Source organism: Convolutriloba macropyga, chromosome 11 (genome assembly GCF_964194025.1).
Source record: "Convolutriloba macropyga chromosome 11, txConMacr16.3, whole genome shotgun sequence".
NCBI classification, from domain to species: Eukaryota; Metazoa; Xenacoelomorpha; order Acoela; family Convolutidae; genus Convolutriloba; species Convolutriloba macropyga.
The window spans coordinates 8053841-8076069 of NC_134478.1; the positions used below are offsets into that span (position 1 = coordinate 8053841).

A 22229-nucleotide genomic window follows, 5' to 3' on the forward strand; every position below is an offset into this window, starting at 1 on the left:
GATATAATTAAATATAAAATGGAACGAAGTGCCAAAAAATGTCAATATAATCCTAAATTAGATGATAGAGTAAAAAGTGGCGTTTCACGTTCCAGACAAAGTGCAGCATTTTAAGAGAACACCGCAGACGGATATAACCCTTTTGCATTTGCGTCACCATGTCTGAACTCCACAGAAGAACGATACAGTGTAAATGAACTGAACTATTGGGAATTGTTTAGTCAATTGTCTACGGCAAATTCTATTTATATGGTAAAGATTTTACGGTCATCACAGACCATAGAGATCTACTACCAATCCTTAAAGAACATCTTTGTAAAAAGCCTTACACTACTCGAACATCTAGATGGATTGAACAACTTCTTCCCTATACTTTTGCCATAGAACAAATGCCAGGAGCAAAAACTGATCTAGTCGATAATATTTCAAGGAATTAATTCCCAAAAGCAAAAAAAGTTTTTCATTAGATGAACAATTTGTGGTCCGAACAATATCCGAAAATCAAACAATCCTTTATGCGACTTATTTAATCTAAACCATCATCACTACAGAAATTAAATAACATTCTCCCCATCCACAAGTCTTTTGCACAGCCAACCCCTTCATTCAAAGAAATAGAATTACCATTAAACAAAAAGTTATCCGCCTCGCATTTGGTACATTCCAATTTTTCATCGCCAAATGCATCGCAATTGACACATGCGTCTAGTCACAATAACCCCAAACCAAAATCTTCAATCGCGTCGCAAATGCCCGTATAACATTCTAAATCACAATTTGAAATAAATACTCGCCTATTAAATAAATCAAATTACATTTAAAAATTTGTGCAAATGCTTTGCAAAAGTCAGAGGGCGAGGAATGAGAACAATCTGAATAGTCCAGCACAATAAGTCCTATATCTGGTACCAAATCAACTCATCACCTTAATTCTCCAAATTAGGAGCGAAACTCAGAAATTCCATCTATAAGTACAAAGAACACAAAAACAACTTGCTTTTGGCCCACAAATCATTGCGAATATCTTCATCAACATAAACTCAATTGCGTCTTCTTCAAAAATACCTCGCAAAAAGTCTTCCAAACCAACGCCAACAAAAGCCCGAGTAAACTTTTTGGACAATTCCCGAAAAAACACGACGCCTGGCACAAACAATTTAACCAATACTGAAGCAACCCCTTCTACCATTGCACTAGATATAACCGACGATTAGACTATCCAAAACAATCAACCATGTTTTTAGCAAAAAACTTGGCATTTTTGACGGGGAAAGACGCTATTGTAAAGGAAGTCCCTGATTGTCGCTTGAGAAACGATGAGGAGAGATTGAAAGATATCAGTCCCTACATACACTTGTACTGGAGGGACGTGAGTGTCAAAAAAGGTTGTCTATGTCTTAACGAACGGATAGCAATCCCCAAAGTAATCAAGAATGCGCAAAATAGATTGTGACTGTATATCCACCGCCATATACTAGCAATAACTAGTGATTGCAAAGCCTAAACAGATACCGGTAAGAACTTAAAACCAGTGATTCTGGATAGCAAATGTTTACCACTACCTAATTGTGTTGAACCGAATGACAAATTACAGATAGATTTTGGCGTCCCATTATTAACAAAAAATGAGTAGAACAATATTTCTTAACGTGCTTTGATCGATATTCTAAATATTGTACAAAAGAAATAGTAAAAAGTGATTCCAGTCCATATGTAATTAGATTTCTAAAAACGTAAATACATAATCATGGGGAACCAGGATCAATCAGATTAAATTAAGCTAGGTGCTTAACAGGTAAAAAGCTGAAGAAATTCGTTCCAAAAATATTATTGAACCAATATTTGCCCCTACACATGATCATAGAGCAATAGATCTTCTAGAACGTTTCATTCAAACCTATAGAACAACAATTATCATGTATGAAAGCACATTAAATGAAAAAAATTAACTTACAACATGCAAAACATTCAATTAAGAAAATAAAAAAAAAATAAATATTACACCATTTGAGGCACATTTCTGCAGAAAGTGTAAAGCAACGGCATCTAATATTGCAATTAAGTCAAAGAGTAAAGATCTTATTTATAGTAAAATTATTTAATATTTTTTAAGCGAGTATACAATTCTAGGACGCACATGTTTAACCGACTAACAGTGGGCATAAACTGGGATGTGTTCAGCCGTGGAGATCAAGAATGTCATTTGCGCTCAATTGTTCAACTTAAAAATGCTAGCAAAATTCAGGGTGCTCATAGACAAAATAATGAGGATAGATTATACGAAAATTATAGTACCAGGCAGCACCGTAGCTAAAGTGATCCGTTCAACAACTGTAATAAATGAAACAAACAGGTCAGGAATCAGAGTATTAAACTCAGATATCGCAACGTTGGAATCAAGCATGAAATTGGCACTGATCTAGTGCAGTACGCAGACCGAAGACCGCTGAAATTCTACGGAAAGAGACTTGAGAAGAAAATTCAAATTAACTGAAAGGACCTCCTAAGAAAGAATTTCGTAGTAAGAAAAAACAAACTTTCCGAAAAACAATCCGAGGATATTAGCATGGTCTCTCGTAATCGATCATGTATTTTAAAGCAAGTAACGTAGCACAAGCCCTCAAAATGCGCATACCGAAGCGCAACCCAAAACACGACGTTGCTTTCAAGATTAGACTTGACCACGCACAAGTCTTAAATTTTAGCCTAATTCAACCAATTGGAGCACCGCCAACTCAACTTTCTAAGTCAGCACCATCAGCGCCGCAATTGACTCCATTTCTGAGAAAAAAGGAACGTGCACTGAAAAACAATGATACATCTGACTCTGAATCTTCTTCAGTCAGAACAGGTAAGAGACAATTGAAGAAGCAACGAAAAAAGACAAGTCAGCAGACACAAACAACAGTCCAAGATATTCAACAAACTCATGTTTTTTCGTCTGAAATAACCGTTACAGACACGAAATTTAGTGGAACGGCAACCCTCAGAAACTCAAAGGATCTTTGGACGGTTGACTCGAATTATAATATCCCCAAAGAAAGGTAAATAACCGTATTGGAAGCAAAAGAACAACAAGACGACTCAGATTAAATTTGTATTAAAACTTGACATACTAAAAACTACTTACGAAATTATTTTTCTATTACTATTTAACCGGTGAATAAATACACATATTTTTTATTTTATCTTAATATAATCTTCGTTATTTCTCCTCACAGGGGGAAACGTCATACGGACTGAATATTTATACAAAATATCCATTACTGTAATTAGTTAAAAATCATTTTCAAGGGCTGTAATCTAGTTCAATTTTCCTCCATCTTTAATTCCAACTTCCTTATTTTTTGCGTGATCACCTTATGATCTCTTTAGTTTCTTTTCTGATCGAATTTATAATTTTCATTTCACCCTTTCATTTGTGTTGCTCAAAATCAGTTGCAATTAAAAATTAGCAATTTGATTTTCAAAAGCTATTTCAGAATTCTAACCAGCTATTCGCACCGCGATTTCCCACTTTTCAAAGTAAATATCAAAATCTATTTTAATATAGGGACAATACTGGTGCAATTGTCTAATTTGACTCATTGATAGTCAAACGCAAAACAATCGGCTCAAGATAGGCTTCAATAGCACCAAAAACTGATTCTTCTTGTAGCCTTGGAAAATCTCTTTGACATTAATTGGAAACGATGCTCATTGGAGCAAAATTAAAAGTTAACATAGAAGAGACCGAATGGATGAATTTGAGTTTTTTTACAACTTTTGAATTTGAATTATTATAATTAATATTAGCACAGGCCAAAATTTTGGTGAACTGTAATCAACTTAATCGCATGTTTATATTTGACTTAACTAAATATTCTCTGCGTCAAGCCGAATTTCGTGCAGCTTGCATCTAAACATTTAGTATCTCTGACACCAGTGAGCATATCTGTCTCCTTGTATTTACAAAAAAACAACGAAATTTTGCAAAAACTGTATTTAGAATTGCCAACAGATTAGCCGAAAATCTCTTTATATATGTTTGACTGCAAAATGATTTGCTGCCTCATAACACTCAACAAAAACCCTGTGTTAGATCAAATGGCGTTGGAGACATAATAACACTTAGACAGGGGGTCTTATAAGAATTGGGTCTTCTATCATACAGCTCATTGAAAAAGATTTCGGGTTTCTTGGAGGCAATAGCCAGCTCTGCCTAGGACAAAATTTGGAATTGACTAATTTATACTCTAATGCGGTCTGCTTATGTTGCTCCCAAAAATGTAGGTTTAATCCTGTTAGACACAAGGAAATAGATTTTTTTGCTTCAATGGACAATATTGACAATATGATCTAAAAATATAAAAAGATTTTGCTGTTTGTAGCCGGATCTTGTTGGAACTTGACCAGGGCTCCACGATGGAGATCCTTTTATCATCACAATCTGGGTTATAGCAATACTGCCGTTGATTCATCTCTTGCGCAACACGGATGTATCGCAATTATTGTACGCGAACGATTGCAGTGTAGTAGAAACTTCGGACAAATTGCTGGATTGCTTTAGGGTTTAATCCAATCTTTGTGCGCGTTTTGGATGACTAGCAAATGCACCAAATATGGCAATTAATTGTAAAAGAGCTATAAAACTCCAGGGCTTTAAAGATTTTTGGGGAACTAGCGTCGATGTTGTAGATGGCTGCCGTGCTTTAGAATCTCTCTTTGGCAAAGAAGATTTGCTTGAACCAATCGTAGCATAAGTTTTCCAATCTCCTAGAGAAACGTGGAAAAATACAATGAAAAAAGATACACGTTTTCAAAAACAATGCAATACGTATCTTATGACGTCAATTTTGAGCCATTATTTCAATTGCTCGAAAGCAAAGTTTTTACAACAAACCTAGCAGTGATATCAACACTCAACTCGATATTAAAGCAAATTTATTTTTCCGGTAAATGAGAGCAAGAGTAAGGGTTTAAGCTTTAGTAAAAATCACAAGGATTGGCATCCTTCGCTTCAATGATGAGGAGAGGTTCTGAACCTGGTTTCAGATGCCATTTTTGCAGAATCTAGTCTAGCACGCAAAAGAAAGCAACTATCTTATATATTAAGCGCGTGAGTTCTCTAATGGGAAATGTTTTGCAGGTTTAAGTGGCTGCCCGAAGCGTACGTTTAGGAGCCATATTGAGCAGCATTTTTAAGCAAACATATCGAGAACGGTCAGTGACCTAAAAGACTCAAAGTAGATGAGTAAGCTCAGAACCTGAGAAAAAAGACAGTAATTCAGGTGCGTTTACCACAAGGCTATGATGCTGGAAGTTATTTTTTTCCCAGAGGTAAGATTTACTGTCCCGGAACTAGTATTTGTTTTATTGCTCTCGGACGAGGCTGAAGTAATTATTAATAATAAAATGTTATTAATGTGATTTTAATTGAAAATAATTTTAAAAGTCGTTGTTTTTTGTAAATCACTTCTTAGGCATTTATAGTCTAAGACCAGTTTGTACGCTTTATGAATGATTTTATTTGATCGTTAAACCTGAAAATGAACGCAATGTTCGAAAACGTTCTTTTATAGAAATCGAATAAGTTTTCAATTGTCGATTGTTCTCTGCAACAATATTTAGCCTTTTTACAACTCATAATTGCGGCTGTTTAAAGGAAGTTGGAATTACTTATTGTAAATATGTGTGTTTTTGCTGCAAATTTTCAGCTTCACAGTTTCTGCACTCTTCTCACAACTAAGTTTTCCTCGCTTTACTTTTTGAATTTTGCTTGATCTCAAATGCTCACTATTTGAAATATGATTAATGATACGACAAAAGAGATTGTGAAAAGTGCTTGTCTGTAGCTGTTATTGCGCAGTACGTAAGATGGAGGACTGCTGTTCTGAGGGTCAAGAGTTCGAGCTCATTTTGAGTCCATTCCTTTCTGTAGGCATGAAGTTTTCTAATCAACACCATGCGGTTTGTTGTTCGAGAGCACTTCTTGCGACGCGAGTAAGTTTATGTTCATTTGTGTGTTTGGGTTTGGAAAATGATTATCCAATCCTATTATATATAAAACGCGTTAGCTCGAAAGTTGGACACTTTTTGCATGTTTAAGGGGCCTATCAAAGCGCATGTTTAAGAACCGCATCTATAAGCATGGTTAAGCGATCATATCGAGAGTGCTCAGTGACCTAAGAGGCTCAAAATAGATGTAGAACCATTGACAAAAGACAGTTAGTCAGGTGCCGTCAACACGACGCTATGAGTGCTTGAAAGTATGCTCAAACAGAAGGAGGGTTTACTGACCTGGTTGTTACGGTTTTCTTAATTGCTCCTGAACGAAGTTTGAAGAATTTTTTGTAATTGTGGTCTCTTTGCAAAATTTTAGCTTTATAGATTTTTTGCTAATCCAAAATACTCGTACTTTTCCACGCTCTAATTCATGATAATTTTGTAATCTTAGATGCTTTCAATCTGAAACATGTTTATTGATAAAAAGAACCGATTGCAAAAAACCGTGGTTTGTAGTGGTCATAATTCAATTGGTAAGATGGCGGACCTCTACTCTGAGTATTGAATTATTTTTTTATTACCATTATCCATAAAATTTCTATCCTATAAATATTAATTGCGTGAGCTCTAATTTTGAACAAAGTTTTATATGTTTAAGGGGCCTCTCGAAACGCATGTTTAAGAGATGCAACGAGCAGCATGGTTAAGTGAACATATCGAGAGAGAGTAAATGGCCCAAAAGGCTCAACTTAGGTTTATGAGAACAGAACCTTGGACAAAAAACTGTCAACCAGTTGAAATCACCACGAGGCTATGAGGGCTTGAAGGTATGCTCATCCAGAGGGAGGAATTACTGACCTGGGTATTACGTTTTCCTTAATTGCTCCCGAGCGAAGTTTGAATTATTTATTGTAACTCTGTTGATTTGCAAAGTTTTATTTATATGGATTCTGCTATAATCTAAAAAGCTCTTAGCTTTCAAAAGTTTTTCACTATTTACTTTTTGATATTTGCGTAATCTCAGATGCTCTGAATCTGAAAAATGTTCATTAGTATGATAAAAGCGATTGTGAAAAACGGTGGTTTCTAGTGGAAATGGAGCATTTCGTAAGACGGAGGACTGTTAATTTGAAGTTTGAATTATTTTGCTAATACCATTATCACTAAAATTGCTATGAAACTAAGTTTTGAGCAGTTTTAGTTTTATTGTCTAATCTTCTTTTTATATAGTAAATATCAGTTGAAATTGAGCACAATGGTAAACAGCTCTCCTATCGTAGCATATTTTAAATGTCCCTAATTATGCAACCTATCGTAGTAAATGAGCTTTGAGACGCGCTTTACCATCATGTTTAAGTTCCTAATATGCACATTTTTTGCGCTTATTACGGATACGGTATAGCACGGTATATACGTTATAGCACGCATACGCATACGGTATGTTTATTGTACTTGTGCTTTGTTTGCAAAGTTTTAGCTCGACAGATTCTGCGGTACTAGAATACTCGTAGCTTTCAATTTAGTTTTTCACGCTTTATTTCTTGAAGTTTATGTAATCTTAGAAGCACTCAATGAGAAAGATGTTTATTGTTAAGATAAAAACGATTATGAAAAACGGTGGTTTGTAGTGGTTATAACTCAGTTGGTAAGCTGGAGTACTGCTAATCCGAAGTTTGAAATATTTTTCTATTACCATTATCCATAAAATTTTCTATATTCCAAAACGCGTGAGCTCTAATATTGGACAAAGGTCTTCTATGTTCAAGGGGCTTCTCGACGCGCATGTTTAAAAACCGTATCGAGTAGCATGGTTAAACGACTATATCGAAAGAGGTCGATGGCATAATGGCTCAAATTTTAGGGATGAGAACCGAACCTGGGAAAAAAGAGTATTAATCAAGTGCCATCACCACGAGGCAATGAGCGCTTGAACGTATGCTTGCTGAGTTAAAATGTATTAAAATTAAATCTGATATTTAAAACAAACTTTTCCGACCTTTACGTTCACCGTCAGATTAAAACTATTCCATAAAACGGTAATGAATCAAAATGAATATGAAAATAAATTTGTCTGTGACCACAAATAATACAATTCTAGGAACTCTCTTAAATCAAAAGTTTTCCCTTTATACAATATTTAGCTGCTTTAGAGTCTACCAGAGCAGATATAGAGGCGACAATACTGGAAGAAGATGAGCTAGTAAAATCTTTCAATGTTAAAAGCTTATACACCAATGTACAAGTTGAGGAAGCAATGGAAATTGCGCTTAAAGAAATGTACTCCAGTGACGAGGTTTTTGAAATTCCGAGGTCAACTTTGAAGAGACTTTTGAGACTAGTAGTAACAAATATTAACATTAATTGTAATAAAAAATGGTAAACTCAATGGGACGGTTTAGCAAAGGATGCTTAGCGGTAATTTTGACAAAATTGTGGATGAAATACTGTAAAAAATCCTTGCAGGAACAAATGAGGGAAAAAGAACAAAATTCCTTAGATGAAGGCAATATGCATTAATTGTAACCAACGCGCTACTTTTCGAGGGAAATGAGTAGAGTGGGCATCATTCAAAAATTGGTTTCAAGCAAAATGCCAGAGTATCAGTGACATGGAGTATAAGAATATGATGGAAATTGTTTGGATCTGTTCGTATTGTGCAGAAAAAATTTACAACAGAGGATTCATAATAATTGAAGTTATTCAGGAGTTTTGTGGATGACATAGTGTGCACTGTTAAAGGAATACCTCTAAAGTACATTGAGTGTGCGATGTCCTTTCAAAAAATTACAATTCAGACTCCCAAAGGTTGTAGGGACCTGGCATTCGTAGATCTGAACATAAACGTAAACAATGATAGGAGAATTAGCTGTCATTGGTATCAAAAATTGACGGATACCGGCATAATCCTAAATTTCCGTAGCTGTGCATCGTTACAACATAAGAAAAATGTGATTCAAGGGAATGATGTACAAAGGAAATTCAAAATAAACAATGGCTGGCAATCTTTTGAAATAGCTCATACACAAAGTCAAGAGATTGGCTGAAAGTTACTATCCAACTGAATGGTAATCAAGTATTGTTAATCAGATATTTGATAAAATAGTCACAAAGAGAAAAGTCTCAGCAAACCTCCCCACCACCCCCCCAAAAATGAACAATATCTAAAAACAAATAAAAGTTTCATCGAAAATGAGCTGAAACCGATGTTTTTTGTTCAATAAAAAGGAAACATCACTCAAATTGTTTCCAGTAAACTGAAAAAATCCAGTGAACATTTTCACAACGAAAAACTAAGAACTTGCTTGCCCACCCTGAAATCATCTCTTTATAAGTATCTGAAATCCCATGTGGTATTTAAAGTGACATGTAATGAACACAGTTTCTTTTATGTTGGCTAAACCAGCCGACATGCTACCACTGGAATTTCAAATTTTGAGCACCAAAGGAAAGTTTAATTTTCCTGTGGGACAATGCCTCGTTGAATGTTGTGATACAGCGCATAATGTTGAAAGGGAGATCCTAGATGCATGTCACGGGGTTGAAAAACTAGCGAAAACAGAAGCGATCAAAAAGCTGAAACCACAACAAAATACGCGCGAGGAGTACCGGGGCTGGGAATTGACATTGAAGTATTAGTTCAAGTACAAAATTTTACCTCTCAATTTCAAAAATTTTTGTTATAATGTTAATTTGAAATTTTGTCAAGTCGAACAAGCAAAGAAAAACAACAGAAAAAAAAGAAAGTAAAAAGAAGACTATTCAGAAAAAGAAAACAATACACCCGAGATTTTCAAAAACTTCGGAATAAAGATTGAATTAATTGTGATGTAACAAATGTAAGTAATATGTTATAAATGTGATTTTAACAGAAATTAATTTCAAAAAATTGTTTTTTAAATTCAATTCTTAGAAATAAATAGCCTAAGACAAGCTTAAACACTTTATGAATGATTTTAATTGATCGTTAAACCTGAAGATGAATGCAATATTCGAAAACGTTCTTTTTTTAAAATCAATTTAACTTATTTTCAATTGACAATTCTTCTCTGCAACAATATTTAGCTTTTTTACAATTCATACTTACAGTTGTTGAAACGAAGTTTCAAGTACTGATTCTAATTATTTGTGTCTGTGCAAAACTTTAGCTTTAAAGATTTTGCGCTAATATAGAATACTCTTAGCTTTCAACTAAGTTTTTCACGCTTTGCTTTGTGATGTTTGCTTACTCTCAGATGCTCCGAATCAGAAATATGTTTATTGATAAAAACGTTGTTTTGTAGTGGTTACAACTTAGTTCGTTAAATGGAATACTGCTAATCCGAAGTTTAAAGTATTTTTCTATTATCATTCATAAAATTTCTATCCTATAAATATTAAACGCGTGAGCTCTAATATTGGACAAAGCACTAAAATGTTTAAGGGGCTTCTCGAAACACATGTCTAAGAGCTGCAATGAGCAGCATGGTTAAGTGAACATATCGAGAGAGAGTAAATGGCCCAAAAGGCTCAACTTAGGTTTATGAGAACAGAACCTTGGACAAAAAACTGTCAACCAGTTGAAATCACCACGAGGCTATGAGGGCTTGAAGGTATGCTCATCCAGAGGGAGGAATTACTGACCTGGGTATTACGTTTTCCTTAATTGCTCCCGAGCGAAGTTTGAATTATTTATTGTAACTGTGTTGATTTGCAAAATTTAATCTATATAGAGTCTGCTATAATCTAGAATGCTCTTACCTTTCAAAAGTTTTTCACTTTACTTTTTGATGTTTGCGTAATCTCAAATGCTCTGAATCTGAAATATGTTCATTAGTATGATAAAAAGCGATTGTGAAAAACGGTGGTTTCTAGTGGATATGGAGCAGTTCGTAAGACGGAGGACTGTTAATCTGAAGTTTAAAGTATTTTGCTATTACCATTATCACTAAAATTGCTATGAAACTAAGTTTTGAGCAGTTTTAGTTGTATTGTCTAATCTTCCTTTTATATAGTAAATATCAGTTGAAATTGAGCACAATGGTCAACAGCTCTCCTATCGTAGCATGTTTTAAGTGTCCCTAATCATGTAACCTATCGTAATAAATGAGTTTTGAGACGCGCTTTACCATCATGTTTAAGTTCCTAATATGCAGATTTTTTGCGCTTATTACGCATACGGTATAGCAAAAACAAGCAAGTCACAAACGCCATTATCCAGAAATTTGCTGTAGAAAGATCAAAAGACAAGTGCAATACGCATAGATACCTGAAGTGGTGAGATCTATGGCTGTTAAACGAGGGGCATGGGATCGAACCCGAACTCGAGCAAAACAGAAACCTTTTCGTGTAAATGATTTTCTTCTTATGGTTTTGTGGGCCTGCTGGTTTGAATTCAAGGCACGCAAAGAAAAGCAACTATGTGATTATTTTTACTATGTGATGTTTGTGATCTATACTTTGTGATGTTTGCTGCTGTTCAAATTTTAAATATGCTGCTGTCATAATCTAAGATAATTACTACGAGGCAATGAAATATCTGAAATATCAAAAACGCATATTGAATAATGTAGTTTTTTGTTCGGCTCCTGTTGTCTCGTAGAGGGGAGCAGTGCCGTCTGAGAAACTGTTAATAATACGCAATAACTACATTTGCAAAAGATAATTTTCGCACATCTTAATTTCAGTTTTTTTTTTGCTTTTTGAGTGCAGGGGTATAACGGTGGCCATCTATAGGCACTTTTAATGAGAGCCACTTTCTCAATTTTTTTATGGTATATTTAGTTACTGGCTCACTGGTTGTTCTATAAGTTATGCTGTCTTGACTTACCGCGTACAATGTTTATCGAATGGCCTTTTACAAAATGTCCTGGTTACTGGAACATCTGAATATTTTGACAATGATTGAACATATTTCCCCGTCTACATGTATTACGCGAAGGTTCTTATTTCAGATGGTGTGTTTGTGAGAAAGTGATGGATTTTTTCCAGTTGTTATTATTTGTTTTTTGCTGCAATTCTGTTATAGCGGGGTACGTATAAATATTTTTTAACGATTATAACGAAGTTTGTATGATTCCCTGACTAAGTTGTTTTCTCTTTGCGTTTTAGGAGAGACTTCTACAAAATTTTGGGAGTTGACAAGAAGGCCAAAACGAATGAAATTAAAAGAGCCTTCAGAAAGTTAGCTCAGAAATATCACCCCGACAAAAATCCCGATGATCCGCAAGCCAATGAAAAATTTCAAGATATGAGCGTGGCTTATGAGGTTTGTTCTCAGATTTTCTCATTACAGCCCACAACAGTTGAGGTTAATAGACAGGGATTAGGAAAAATTAATTGTAATTGCAATAATTGGCAATTAATTGATCGCAATAATTGATTGGTTACTATATTTCAATTGCAATAATTGATTGGAGCGACCCAATTAATTGCCCAATAATTGGCGAAACTTGAAGCAGCATTTTACCAAGTCGCAAAGCCGCCGCTAGAGAAAAAGTTCCCAGATCACAAACTTCTGTCAGAGATCGCATGTAATTATTGGGTAGATTTGGGCGTTAAAAAAGTTTTTGTCGTTGAATAGAAATTGAATAATTCTGATAACATAATTATTTGCTTACATTTTGGGTAAATGAAGGCAAAATTATTCTTAAATCTATGAAAAAAAAATAATTGACGGAACATCAAATTTAATTGATCAGTAATTGCAATTGTTGCAATAATTGACTTTTATGTTTTGCCAATTAAATTAATTGATTGCTCCTTATTTTGTCTAGCCAATTAATTGCAATTAATTTTTCTAAATCGCTGTTTATAGAATTTTTTATAGGTTACGAAAACTAACATTTATAGGTTACGTGCAGTATGCTACGTTTACAGTACTTCGTGTTGGGTGCTTTAAAAGAGCGGTGATATATACATTTTTAATTGCTCTCAAACGAAGTTTGTAGCAATTATATTAGTCCTGTCAGTCTTTTTTATGCAATTTTTCGCTTGACCGATTTCTCGTCTGACGCTTTTGACTTCGTCCTCAAAAACGGGATAAACAGGCGCCGCCCAGCGGGATTATGTGCTCTTAGAGCTTTTCAGCTCTGTTTCAGCTCAAACTGTTTTGGAGACTTATACTTATGGTGTGAAGGGCGGTTCTCAGAGGTTGCAGACCCCTCCACTGTTGACCCCCCTTTTGCCCCCCCCACGCTCTTACTCCCCCCACCCCATTGTACCCCACCCCCATCAGCACTCGATGCACCCCAAACCCCCCCCCCCCCCCCCCCCTCAACCACCGTTTCTAGCTACTGACAAACAACCGCTTGGTAAAAACACGCAAATTTATACTATTTTGCACAATTTTTTCAAGCTTATGGAAAATTTTGGTTTTTTTTTAAATTTTATCAGCCCTAGGTGTCGAGGAACCTCCTCCAGGTTTTAATAATAGGTTACTGCATAGTTTCAAAGGGTAATTCAATGGTTTCAACATTTAAACTTCGCGAATTTTAGCACTTTTTGACAGAACGAGCCATTTTTTTTTTCAAATTTTTTGACATTTTTTTCCTTATTCAGGTGTTTCCACACCCAGGGGCCAGAAAACCTCCTAAGGGGTTTGATAATAAGTTACTGACAATTTTTCATTGGCCACGGAATAGTTTTTCAACTTTAAATGTCACAAATTTAAGCAATTTTTTTGATAAAAATTGCTTTTTAAGTTTTTTAACTTTTTGTTGTTTCTTTTTAGGTTTTTTCAGCCTCAAAAGTCAAGGAACCTCCTCTAGGATTTGGAAATAGGTTACTATATAATTTCTAGACATAACGGAATGTCTTACAAAATTTTAACATCTATTGCCATTTTTCAATTTTGGACATAGTCTTTATTCAGGTTGTTTGAGCCACAACGGCCAGAAATTTTCCTTTAGGAATTGATAATAATTTACTGGATTAGTTCTCAACTTTTTAATATCGCAAGTTTTAGCATTTTTTTAAAAAATAAAACTTGCAATTTTTGTACGGCATTTGGAAATATTTCGTCATAAATTAGGTTTGTTTAGCCTCAAGAGCCACGGAACATCCACTAGGGTTTGATAATATGTTACTGTATAGTTTATAGATGTAATAGAATGTTTTTCAAGATTTTGATATCACAAATTTACCCAATTTTTTAAGATGTTTTTTTTTCAAATTTGCGGTAAATTTTTTTTGTTCCAAGTGTATGGATCTTTATGAACCATTGAATCTATTTTAGGCTCGAAACAGAGATACTGGATAGTCTCTTGAGACAATGAGATGGTTCACAAGATATTAATATCTTGAATTTCAACAAGATTTTGTTAAAATTTGCAATTGTTTCCTAAAATTTTTCGATTTTTTTTGTTTTTTTTCTGAGTTTAACGACCTTTACTGGCCAACGAAACTTTTCAAGTCTTGGAGATAGGTTACTTGGTTGAACTTTCGAGACCAAAAATGTTTTAGCTTTTTTACTGCAAAGTTGAAAACTTTTGTTTTAATTTTGCCTTTTTTAGTTTTTTTTTTCTATATGATTAATTTACTAACAGGGCTAGAAAACTAGAAGTTGCAGAGTCGAATCCCATCATCGAAAATTTTCCTATTTCTCTTTCTTTCTGTATCGTTAGGGTTTCTTTCCTTCTTTCTCGTTCACGGTTAAGCTTTCTTTAACTCTATCTCCTTCTCTCTTTTTTTGTTGATGCCGCACTTCAGCTGCTATTATGTGCCGTAATGTCATCATCTCTGATCCTCATTAACAGTCTGTTATAGAAAATTTTTCTTCATCATAAATTACTTAACAGGCCTTTTTAAGGAAACCATTGTTAATTTCTCTCAAAAGCAATTTGTAGCAAATATATTAATCCTGTTTGTCTTTTTTATGCATTTTTTCGATCGGCCGATTTTTTGTCTGACCCATTTGACTTTCGTCTTCTGAAACGGGAAAAAGAGTTGGTGCGCAGTTGCATTAAGTTCTATTAGAGCCGTTCAGCCCACTAGTCTTCAGGTATGCGACTGACAGAAATTGTTTTGGAGTATGGTGTAAAATGCGGTTCTTGGAAATTGATCCCACACCGCCACCGCCCCACATCATTCCCCCAAATCCACTTTTGCATCCGCGCTGCGCTCACCTTACGCCCCTTCAATTTATGTGACGCTAGCCTCAGTAAACCCTGGCTAGCTACTGACGTCGTCAACCGCTCGCCGGTCGTTTGAGAGCACTTCGCCCGAGTAAGTCGGATATGTTTTCATTCAAGCACGTGAATTTCATTTTGTAACCAACGATTGAACACGTGCCTGCCAATCCATTAAATCAAATCACATTCACAGTTAACGATTGGCTCTTCGGCTTAATGCGTAAAAGTGTCACATTGATGGTGCCAGTTTTCTGTTCGAGGGGATATTCTCATGTTTGTTTTAAAAAATTCTGTTCTTTTTTAACTTCATTTTGAACTCTTGATCTTGTACGACACGGTATTTGATTGATATTGTAGCCAATTGTTTTGTTTCACTCGATTTGCAAGCTAATAGCACTTTCAAAACGTTTGTGATGTATTAAAATAAACTTTGAATTAAGGAGACTCAGAAGCCCACACCTCTCCGAATTAAACCAGAAAACATTAGAGGGCCCTTGATCTCTACCATTATGAAGAGTAAGAGATCAGGCAAACAACAAAATCAAATAAAAACAACAAGATGTTCAAAACCTATCGTCTATCTATTTAATAAAATTAATGAAAAAGTCAAAATAGAATCAGATAAAGACTGAACTAAACCAAATGACTTGCAAGGACCTGTCTTTATTGAGAATCATTAACAAATAGACAGAGAACATATACTGCAAACTTAGAAAATAAGTTTACACTTTTTGAAAACAATTAATTTCAAGGTAATGAAAGCCATTTGCTAATGAGTTCATTTATGCTTTCTTGACCATTGCGGCCTGTCAGAGTCCAGAATGTCATACGACTCCAAAAAAACTAATACAGGCAAAAACTCAATTCAATTCTGCTAGGAAACTTATAAAGTGTGTGCGGAAGCTTATAAAATCAATATCTGTTCACTATAAGTTTGCTTATTCTATTAAAATATAATCAATTGCGGCTTTTTTCAACGCCATTGATGTCATTTGCGACTTGTCTTTAATGTGTCATTAGCGTGATGATTGGACACGACAGCAAACAGAACCTCACGAATTGCCGGAAAGTTTTTAAAAAACTATGAAAACTCGTAGTATAAACGCCAAAAACCATTATCTAAATAATAAAAATTAGACTGCGGTATAATTCACTTGAAAAAATGCTACGCATCTCTTTACTGAGACTATGCTAAAAGCTGGCAGAAAGAAAATTGAAGGTGGCAAATGTGAAAAAACCATTATTTTTTAAACAATTTTAAGACCATAAGACTTAAAATCCTTGATATCTAATTAAAAGTGGTATATAGGTTTTCAATGTATATAAAGCCGATTGGACTTAGTAGCGACACTAAGTCAAAAGACTACAATTTAACAATGAATACAGGCAGAACTCAAAATTTGCTTTCAAATCGTTCTGGTCTGTTACTGACATAAAAAAGAAACGAAGAGGCAGAAGTTATTCAAAGAAGAAAACAAGCGCAATTACAATCCGAGTATTTTTTTTACAATAAAATTCTACAACTGGACCAAAACTGGTCCTGCTTTTGCTACTTCTCCATTAAGAACAAAAATGTTCAGAATATTACCGAACTAGCTAATTTGACAAAAAGTCAAGTTGTGTAACCGAAAAACCCTTATGTATCAGTTAAAGGCATTCGATATTTTCTTTAATAATTTTCTCAATACTGATTTATTCATTTAGTTAGAGTTAGTCATAAGACTACAACAGAACATTAAATGCTGGTAAAACTCAAGAATTCAATAATTGTTCATGAAAACAGTTAGTCGGAGCCAAAAAACCATGAACTTTAGTCAAAAAACAATTTTTATTCATTGGACCTGAAGCAAAAATGGGACCTCCTATTAATTGAATTTTTAAATGAAAACAGACCTGCCTGTAATTGTGATGAAGAAAATAAGGACAGACCGAAAATACAACTCGAATCGTTTTTCATTGCGAAAATCAACGATGGGACCAAGACTGGCTTTGCTGTCGCTGCCCCTCTTAAAAAAACGCAATTGCCCTAAAACATTAAGTAAGTTTATTTTGGCAAACGACGGTCATCAAATATTAAAAATAAATTATGCATTTCTTTAAATATCGTTTCCAATTAACGAAGGAACGCAAAATTTCCAGAAAACTTTCTGAGGAACCGGAGGTACAATAAGCCCATATCTGATTAAACGAATATTGTGGAAGCAGTTTATGTATCTGCACTTTCGGTTAAATTGTCCAAATAGGCATAATTGATGTTTTTATGAAAAAGGAATAAAAAAATGCTGACTTTTCTGCGTCAAAATTTGCCTCTAAGTTTAGCCAAAACTCTTAGTTCAAACAATTCACCAACTCCCCTTTATTTTTAAACGTAAAACCAATGAGACTATAATTAACAGTTTTCTCATATTTTGCAAAATTTGATCAATATTTAAGCAAAAATAACGAAAAGGTGAAAACGTAGTTAGGCTAGCGTTCACAAAGCTTTGAACCTCCATAACTCCTCGGAAAAAGCTAATTTCAAAAAAAGTCTTTTTTAAATTGAAGTTCTTCGGTTGACAAGCTTTTGATTGATACAGCGCACAACCCTGTACGATGAATATATCGATCGGCGAAAATTGACTGAACAAAAAAACCTAGTTGATTATATAGTTTCTCCCACACTAAAGTGGGTCGGAACAATTGATGTAGCTGGCAAAAGTTCAGCTTTTTTGAAAATGCCAACTGTTATCAAATTTTTGACGCACATAATTTTTTGTGCTCAACTTTATTGGCTCCTATTAAAACGTGTAGCTGTCGCAACTGTTTCATTGAAACCGCCTGGTTACGCGAACCATGTTACCTGAAAATTTAGATCTAACGACAGATTTACTTCATTTTTTTTTACATTGCCAACTGAATGGAATAAATTGCCATTTGAGTTGAAATCAATCACATCTGAAGTTGAGTTTAGAGGAAAACTCAAAACCTTTTTATTTTGATTCTTCTGAACTGTTGAGTTTATAAATGGTTCTTAAATAATGTTTATTTGTGTGAAGATTTGTGTGCTGTAAATTGTTAGCTGACAGTTTGTTAAAAATTTCTACGGAATAAAAGATATCCGCATTACTGGTATCGGATATCTTACCCAAAATAGCCATAATCCTCGTGACGAAATTTATATAGCGTTATTTTATATCAAATATGCGGTTGTTGTTTTTTATCAGTAAACAAACAGTTCCGTCTCATCCAGATTTAACTCATGCAACGTTCAGTTAATTTTTGTTTGTCAAATTATTTCAAGCTTTTTCAGAATTATAGTCCTTGCAACAATATAGACAAAATACTAGTATCGGCTGCAAATTGGCCATCATCGCAGTCATTGTTAAAAGTTTTTTTGAGAACTTACCAACATCTAGTGGTCCTATAACAGTGCCCTGAGAAAAATGATGGTTGATAAGGATATCTGCCAAGAAATTGGAACCAATTTTAACGCACTGTGATCGTCGGTCTGTCAGATATGAACTTTCAAAAGCAATTGCTGACTTTGATAGTTAAACAGTCTTATTTTCATAGGATTTTTTAAATGAGAAATGGAGCTGAAGGCTTTCAAAAGATACAAAAAATTTTGATGTATTAATTATCATTTTTAAAAATAGCGGTTTCTGTGAGATGCAGTACTTTGTTTTGAATTTTTTGTTTTGAACAACCAAATTTTTTCGGTTTTTCAGTGTAGTGTGTTTGAAATAGGACTTCATTTGGATTTGGAGAAGTCTCAATTATGGCAAATAGTTGTTAATGAAAATGAGCATTAGTTGGCCGAAATGCAAGCGTTCATAACTTAAACAAAAGATTTAATGTTGTTTAACTCATTGATGGCTTAATAAAGATCTTCGAGATAAAAACTCTAAGTTTGAATTGAAACTTAGATTCAATTGAAACAATGTTCATAGAAATAGCTTTCTCGTTTGAATTCCACATTTTTGCAAAAGTGTTGTAAATAGCTAAAACTTAACCTGCCATCTTAATATACTTAAAAAAAATATATTTTCGATTTTTGAATAGGAATTTCTTTGCAGAGCACCCTTTCACCTCTCCTCTAGTTCCGAGGGACGCTCAAATAGAAGACAAGATAACGCTTTCGCTATCTTTATAATGTTGCTATCTTTGTCTACTTGGCAAAAACTTCCTAAAAGTTGCATTTCTCATTCTTTCTAGCAAATAACTATTAGGGACACAGTTAAAATTCAATATTCGTTGACGATGCTTTGATGCAATCGTTGAACTGCTTTAAAATTTTTAACATGGGTGGTGAATTCACGTATTTAAGCACATTGAAGCAATGAATGTTAGTCCGAGGTTTACCTCTTACAAGTCAACGACCTAGACTGCATTAGACCATGTTGTTTCAGGTGCTAACAGACGAGGACAAACGTAAGCAGTATGATCGCTGTGGCGAAGAATGTCTGAAGGATCAAGGCAGTGGTAAGTGATTTTCCCAGTCCTGAACCCCCAGCGAAGTTAGAGTTCACGTCATGGTTTACTGTTTTTATTTACTGTAAAAAGGGGGGCTACAACAGTAATAGCCCACATTGGTACAAGATGAGAGCTTTTTGTACAAAAATTAGTAAATTCGCTTTCTATACCAAACATAATATTAATCGTATTGAAATTTACCTTGTTGTGAAAGTTCTTTTTATTAGAAAATCTGTTATTATCCATAAGTAACAAACTATGGAAAAGTAAGCCGATGCCCTACTTCCAAGGGTTAATGTTGAAAACTAACTGCTAAAATGAATGATGAAATTTCCTCTGAGTCGCGACTGGAAGTTTCCACTCTCAAGCGTGAAATTCGATTTTTGGGACATTTTTATTGGTTATTTTAAGAAAAATTAACCTGAAAAGAAGGTAGTTTGTTATTTGCATGGTATATTGTAGCACAGAAGATTGGTTTGGCAAGTATTCTATCAGTTTTTCATTTGGCGGAACACCATTTAGTTGATTTCCACCATTGGCCAAACTAGAAAAGAATGAATACATGCTTTGTCTCAGTTGCCTAATGTTTTGAATTTGTACCTGAACGAAGGTTGAAGCTGTTGTTCTAGTCACGTGTGTCTCTTTTGAGCAAAATGTTTTCACTTTTTTGCAAAATTTTGCTTTTTTATTTTTTAGCATTTTTTCAGAAAAAAACTATTAACCACCATCTTTACGATATTTTTTGACCTTGAGTGACCTTAAGTTGCCTTTTAACTGTACATAATGACCTTAATCTCAACTTTTAACTTGTTTTAACCTTTATTTTACGGTTTTTTTGTTTAAGAGAGGTTTGTTGTTTTTGATTTTGCGATTAATTTCTACGGTCCTGAGATTTTAAGTTTTGTGTGATATAAAAAGGTCTCTACTTTAAATTTTAAGCAGCAGATCTCAAATGACGGCAGTTTACGAGTCAGAAGGTTATGCACCAAAAAAGTTTCTCTAGCAAATTCCCCTTTTTAAATTGTTTGAGTCGCCAGTCGTTCGAGAGCAATTCGTCCGATTTAGTCGGTTTATGTTTATGTAAATTAGCTCTCTCATTCAGAGTATCAAACAGTAGCATGCGTTGACGCCAGCAGTTCTGTATTTAGAGTCTAGTAAAAATGCAGGAGATACTTTTAACTGGTCATAAATCTATTAAATGGCCTTTAATAACTTCAAATGCTTTCATTTGAAATCTTCAGCCCCAAGAAGATTTCCAGTCCTTTGCTTACTCGTTTTTTTTTGCCTGGCCATTTTTGAGTGTTTGATTGACATTTACGTCCTCTTTAATTTTTGCGTGATGGAAATGGTTTTCTTATTCACATTTTTGGGCAGCTGAGTTCAATTGACGGCAGTTTCTCAAATGAAACTTAAGCCAGAATTTTCATTTTTTTTTAGAAATTCAGTCTTAAGATCGTAGTAGTGGCTGTAATAAGGCCATTTGAAGCACCTCGGTAAACGTTTTGCCCCTCCTTGACTGAAGAAGGAGACAAGTATATGATAAAGAAAAGTTCTGGGAAGCCTAAGGCAATTAGATCTCAATTTGAAATTAGTGTGAAATTAGAAATCTTGAAAATAATGACGCATAAAAAGTATGAAATTATGACTTCATCTTGCTTGATCAATTTTCCAAATTAGTGATCAGGCCTAACTTGTTGATTTTTATTAACAGCGAAATTGAGGTCTAATAGAATTGAGAGCAATTCGTCCGACTTCGAGTCGGTTATGTTATCTAATATTAGCTATGCCAATTATCTTTATGCTTCTTCAATAACTGATTCATGTACCCTATATCTGCAAGAATTGCGCGACTTTTTCTAAATGACAAGATTAAATGGAAAGATTATTTCATGAATGAGGGTAAAGAATCCAAGAAAGCAAATAATTTCAGAAGTAGTTCCCAAACTGAAATTTTCCATTTGTCGCAGGTCGTAACGATCCTTTCTCGGATTTCTTTGGCTTCGGATTTGGATTCGGAGGTGGTGGTGGCCGACAGAACACTGACACTCCCAAGGGAGAAGATGTGGTGCTCAAAATCACAGTTACTCTGGAAGAACTTTACTCTGGCAACTTTGTTGATGTTAGTCTTTCCTCCCATCATAACAGATATTTTATAGAAGTTTTGGTAGTTTTGAAATATATAGTCTGAAAAGGTTAGAAATTTTGCTGGACGTTGGCTTTTTGATTGCTCTCAAATAAAGTTTTTTGCAATTATACTCGTCCTGTTGTCTTTTTTAATGCGATGACCCTTTTAACTTTGTCCTCAAAAATGGGATAAACGGTAGAGCCTGGAGGGCATCAAGTGGCTGAGCATCTCTCTTAAACTTGGACCTTCTTAGTAGTTTCTAAGAAGGCGATTCACCTAAACTGTTTTGAGGAGATAATTTCATGGTGTTAAGGGCGGTTGTTAATCACAAAAGTTTGACCCCCTCAGTCCGCCCCCTCACACAGCCTCAATTTGTTAGCACCTAGACTTCGCTGAAGTTAACCCAGTTGTCTTGTTAAATTCTTCGATAAAAGTATTGCTATTTCTGCACGGCTATGACCGAAAATTTTGTTTAATTTTGTTTAATTTGTTTAATTTTTGACAATTTGTTTTTCTGCACGAGACCGCAAATGTAGACTCATACAGTAGCTTACAGATTC

At 34.7% G+C, this 22229-nt stretch overlaps 2 protein-coding genes across 2 annotated transcripts in view; one reads left to right on the forward strand and one right to left on the reverse strand.

Moving 5' to 3' along the window:
• Nucleotides 1-22229, reverse strand: part of LOC142349484 (coiled-coil domain-containing protein 89-like) — a 188827-nt gene that overhangs the window by 43807 nt on the left and 122791 nt on the right. The gene's annotated exons all lie outside the window — the stretch shown is intronic.
• LOC142349020 (dnaJ homolog shv-like) overlaps nucleotides 1-22229 on the forward strand; it is a 69018-nt gene that overhangs the window by 14360 nt on the left and 32429 nt on the right. Inside the window, exons 2-5 of the mRNA XM_075400422.1 lie at nucleotides 11914-11993; nucleotides 12073-12229; nucleotides 19481-19553; nucleotides 21512-21663. Coding sequence (XP_075256537.1) covers nucleotides 11938-11993; nucleotides 12073-12229; nucleotides 19481-19553; nucleotides 21512-21663 — 438 coding nt within the window. The 5' untranslated portion in view covers nucleotides 11914-11937. The remainder of the gene's footprint in view (nucleotides 1-11913; nucleotides 11994-12072; nucleotides 12230-19480; nucleotides 19554-21511; nucleotides 21664-22229) is intronic.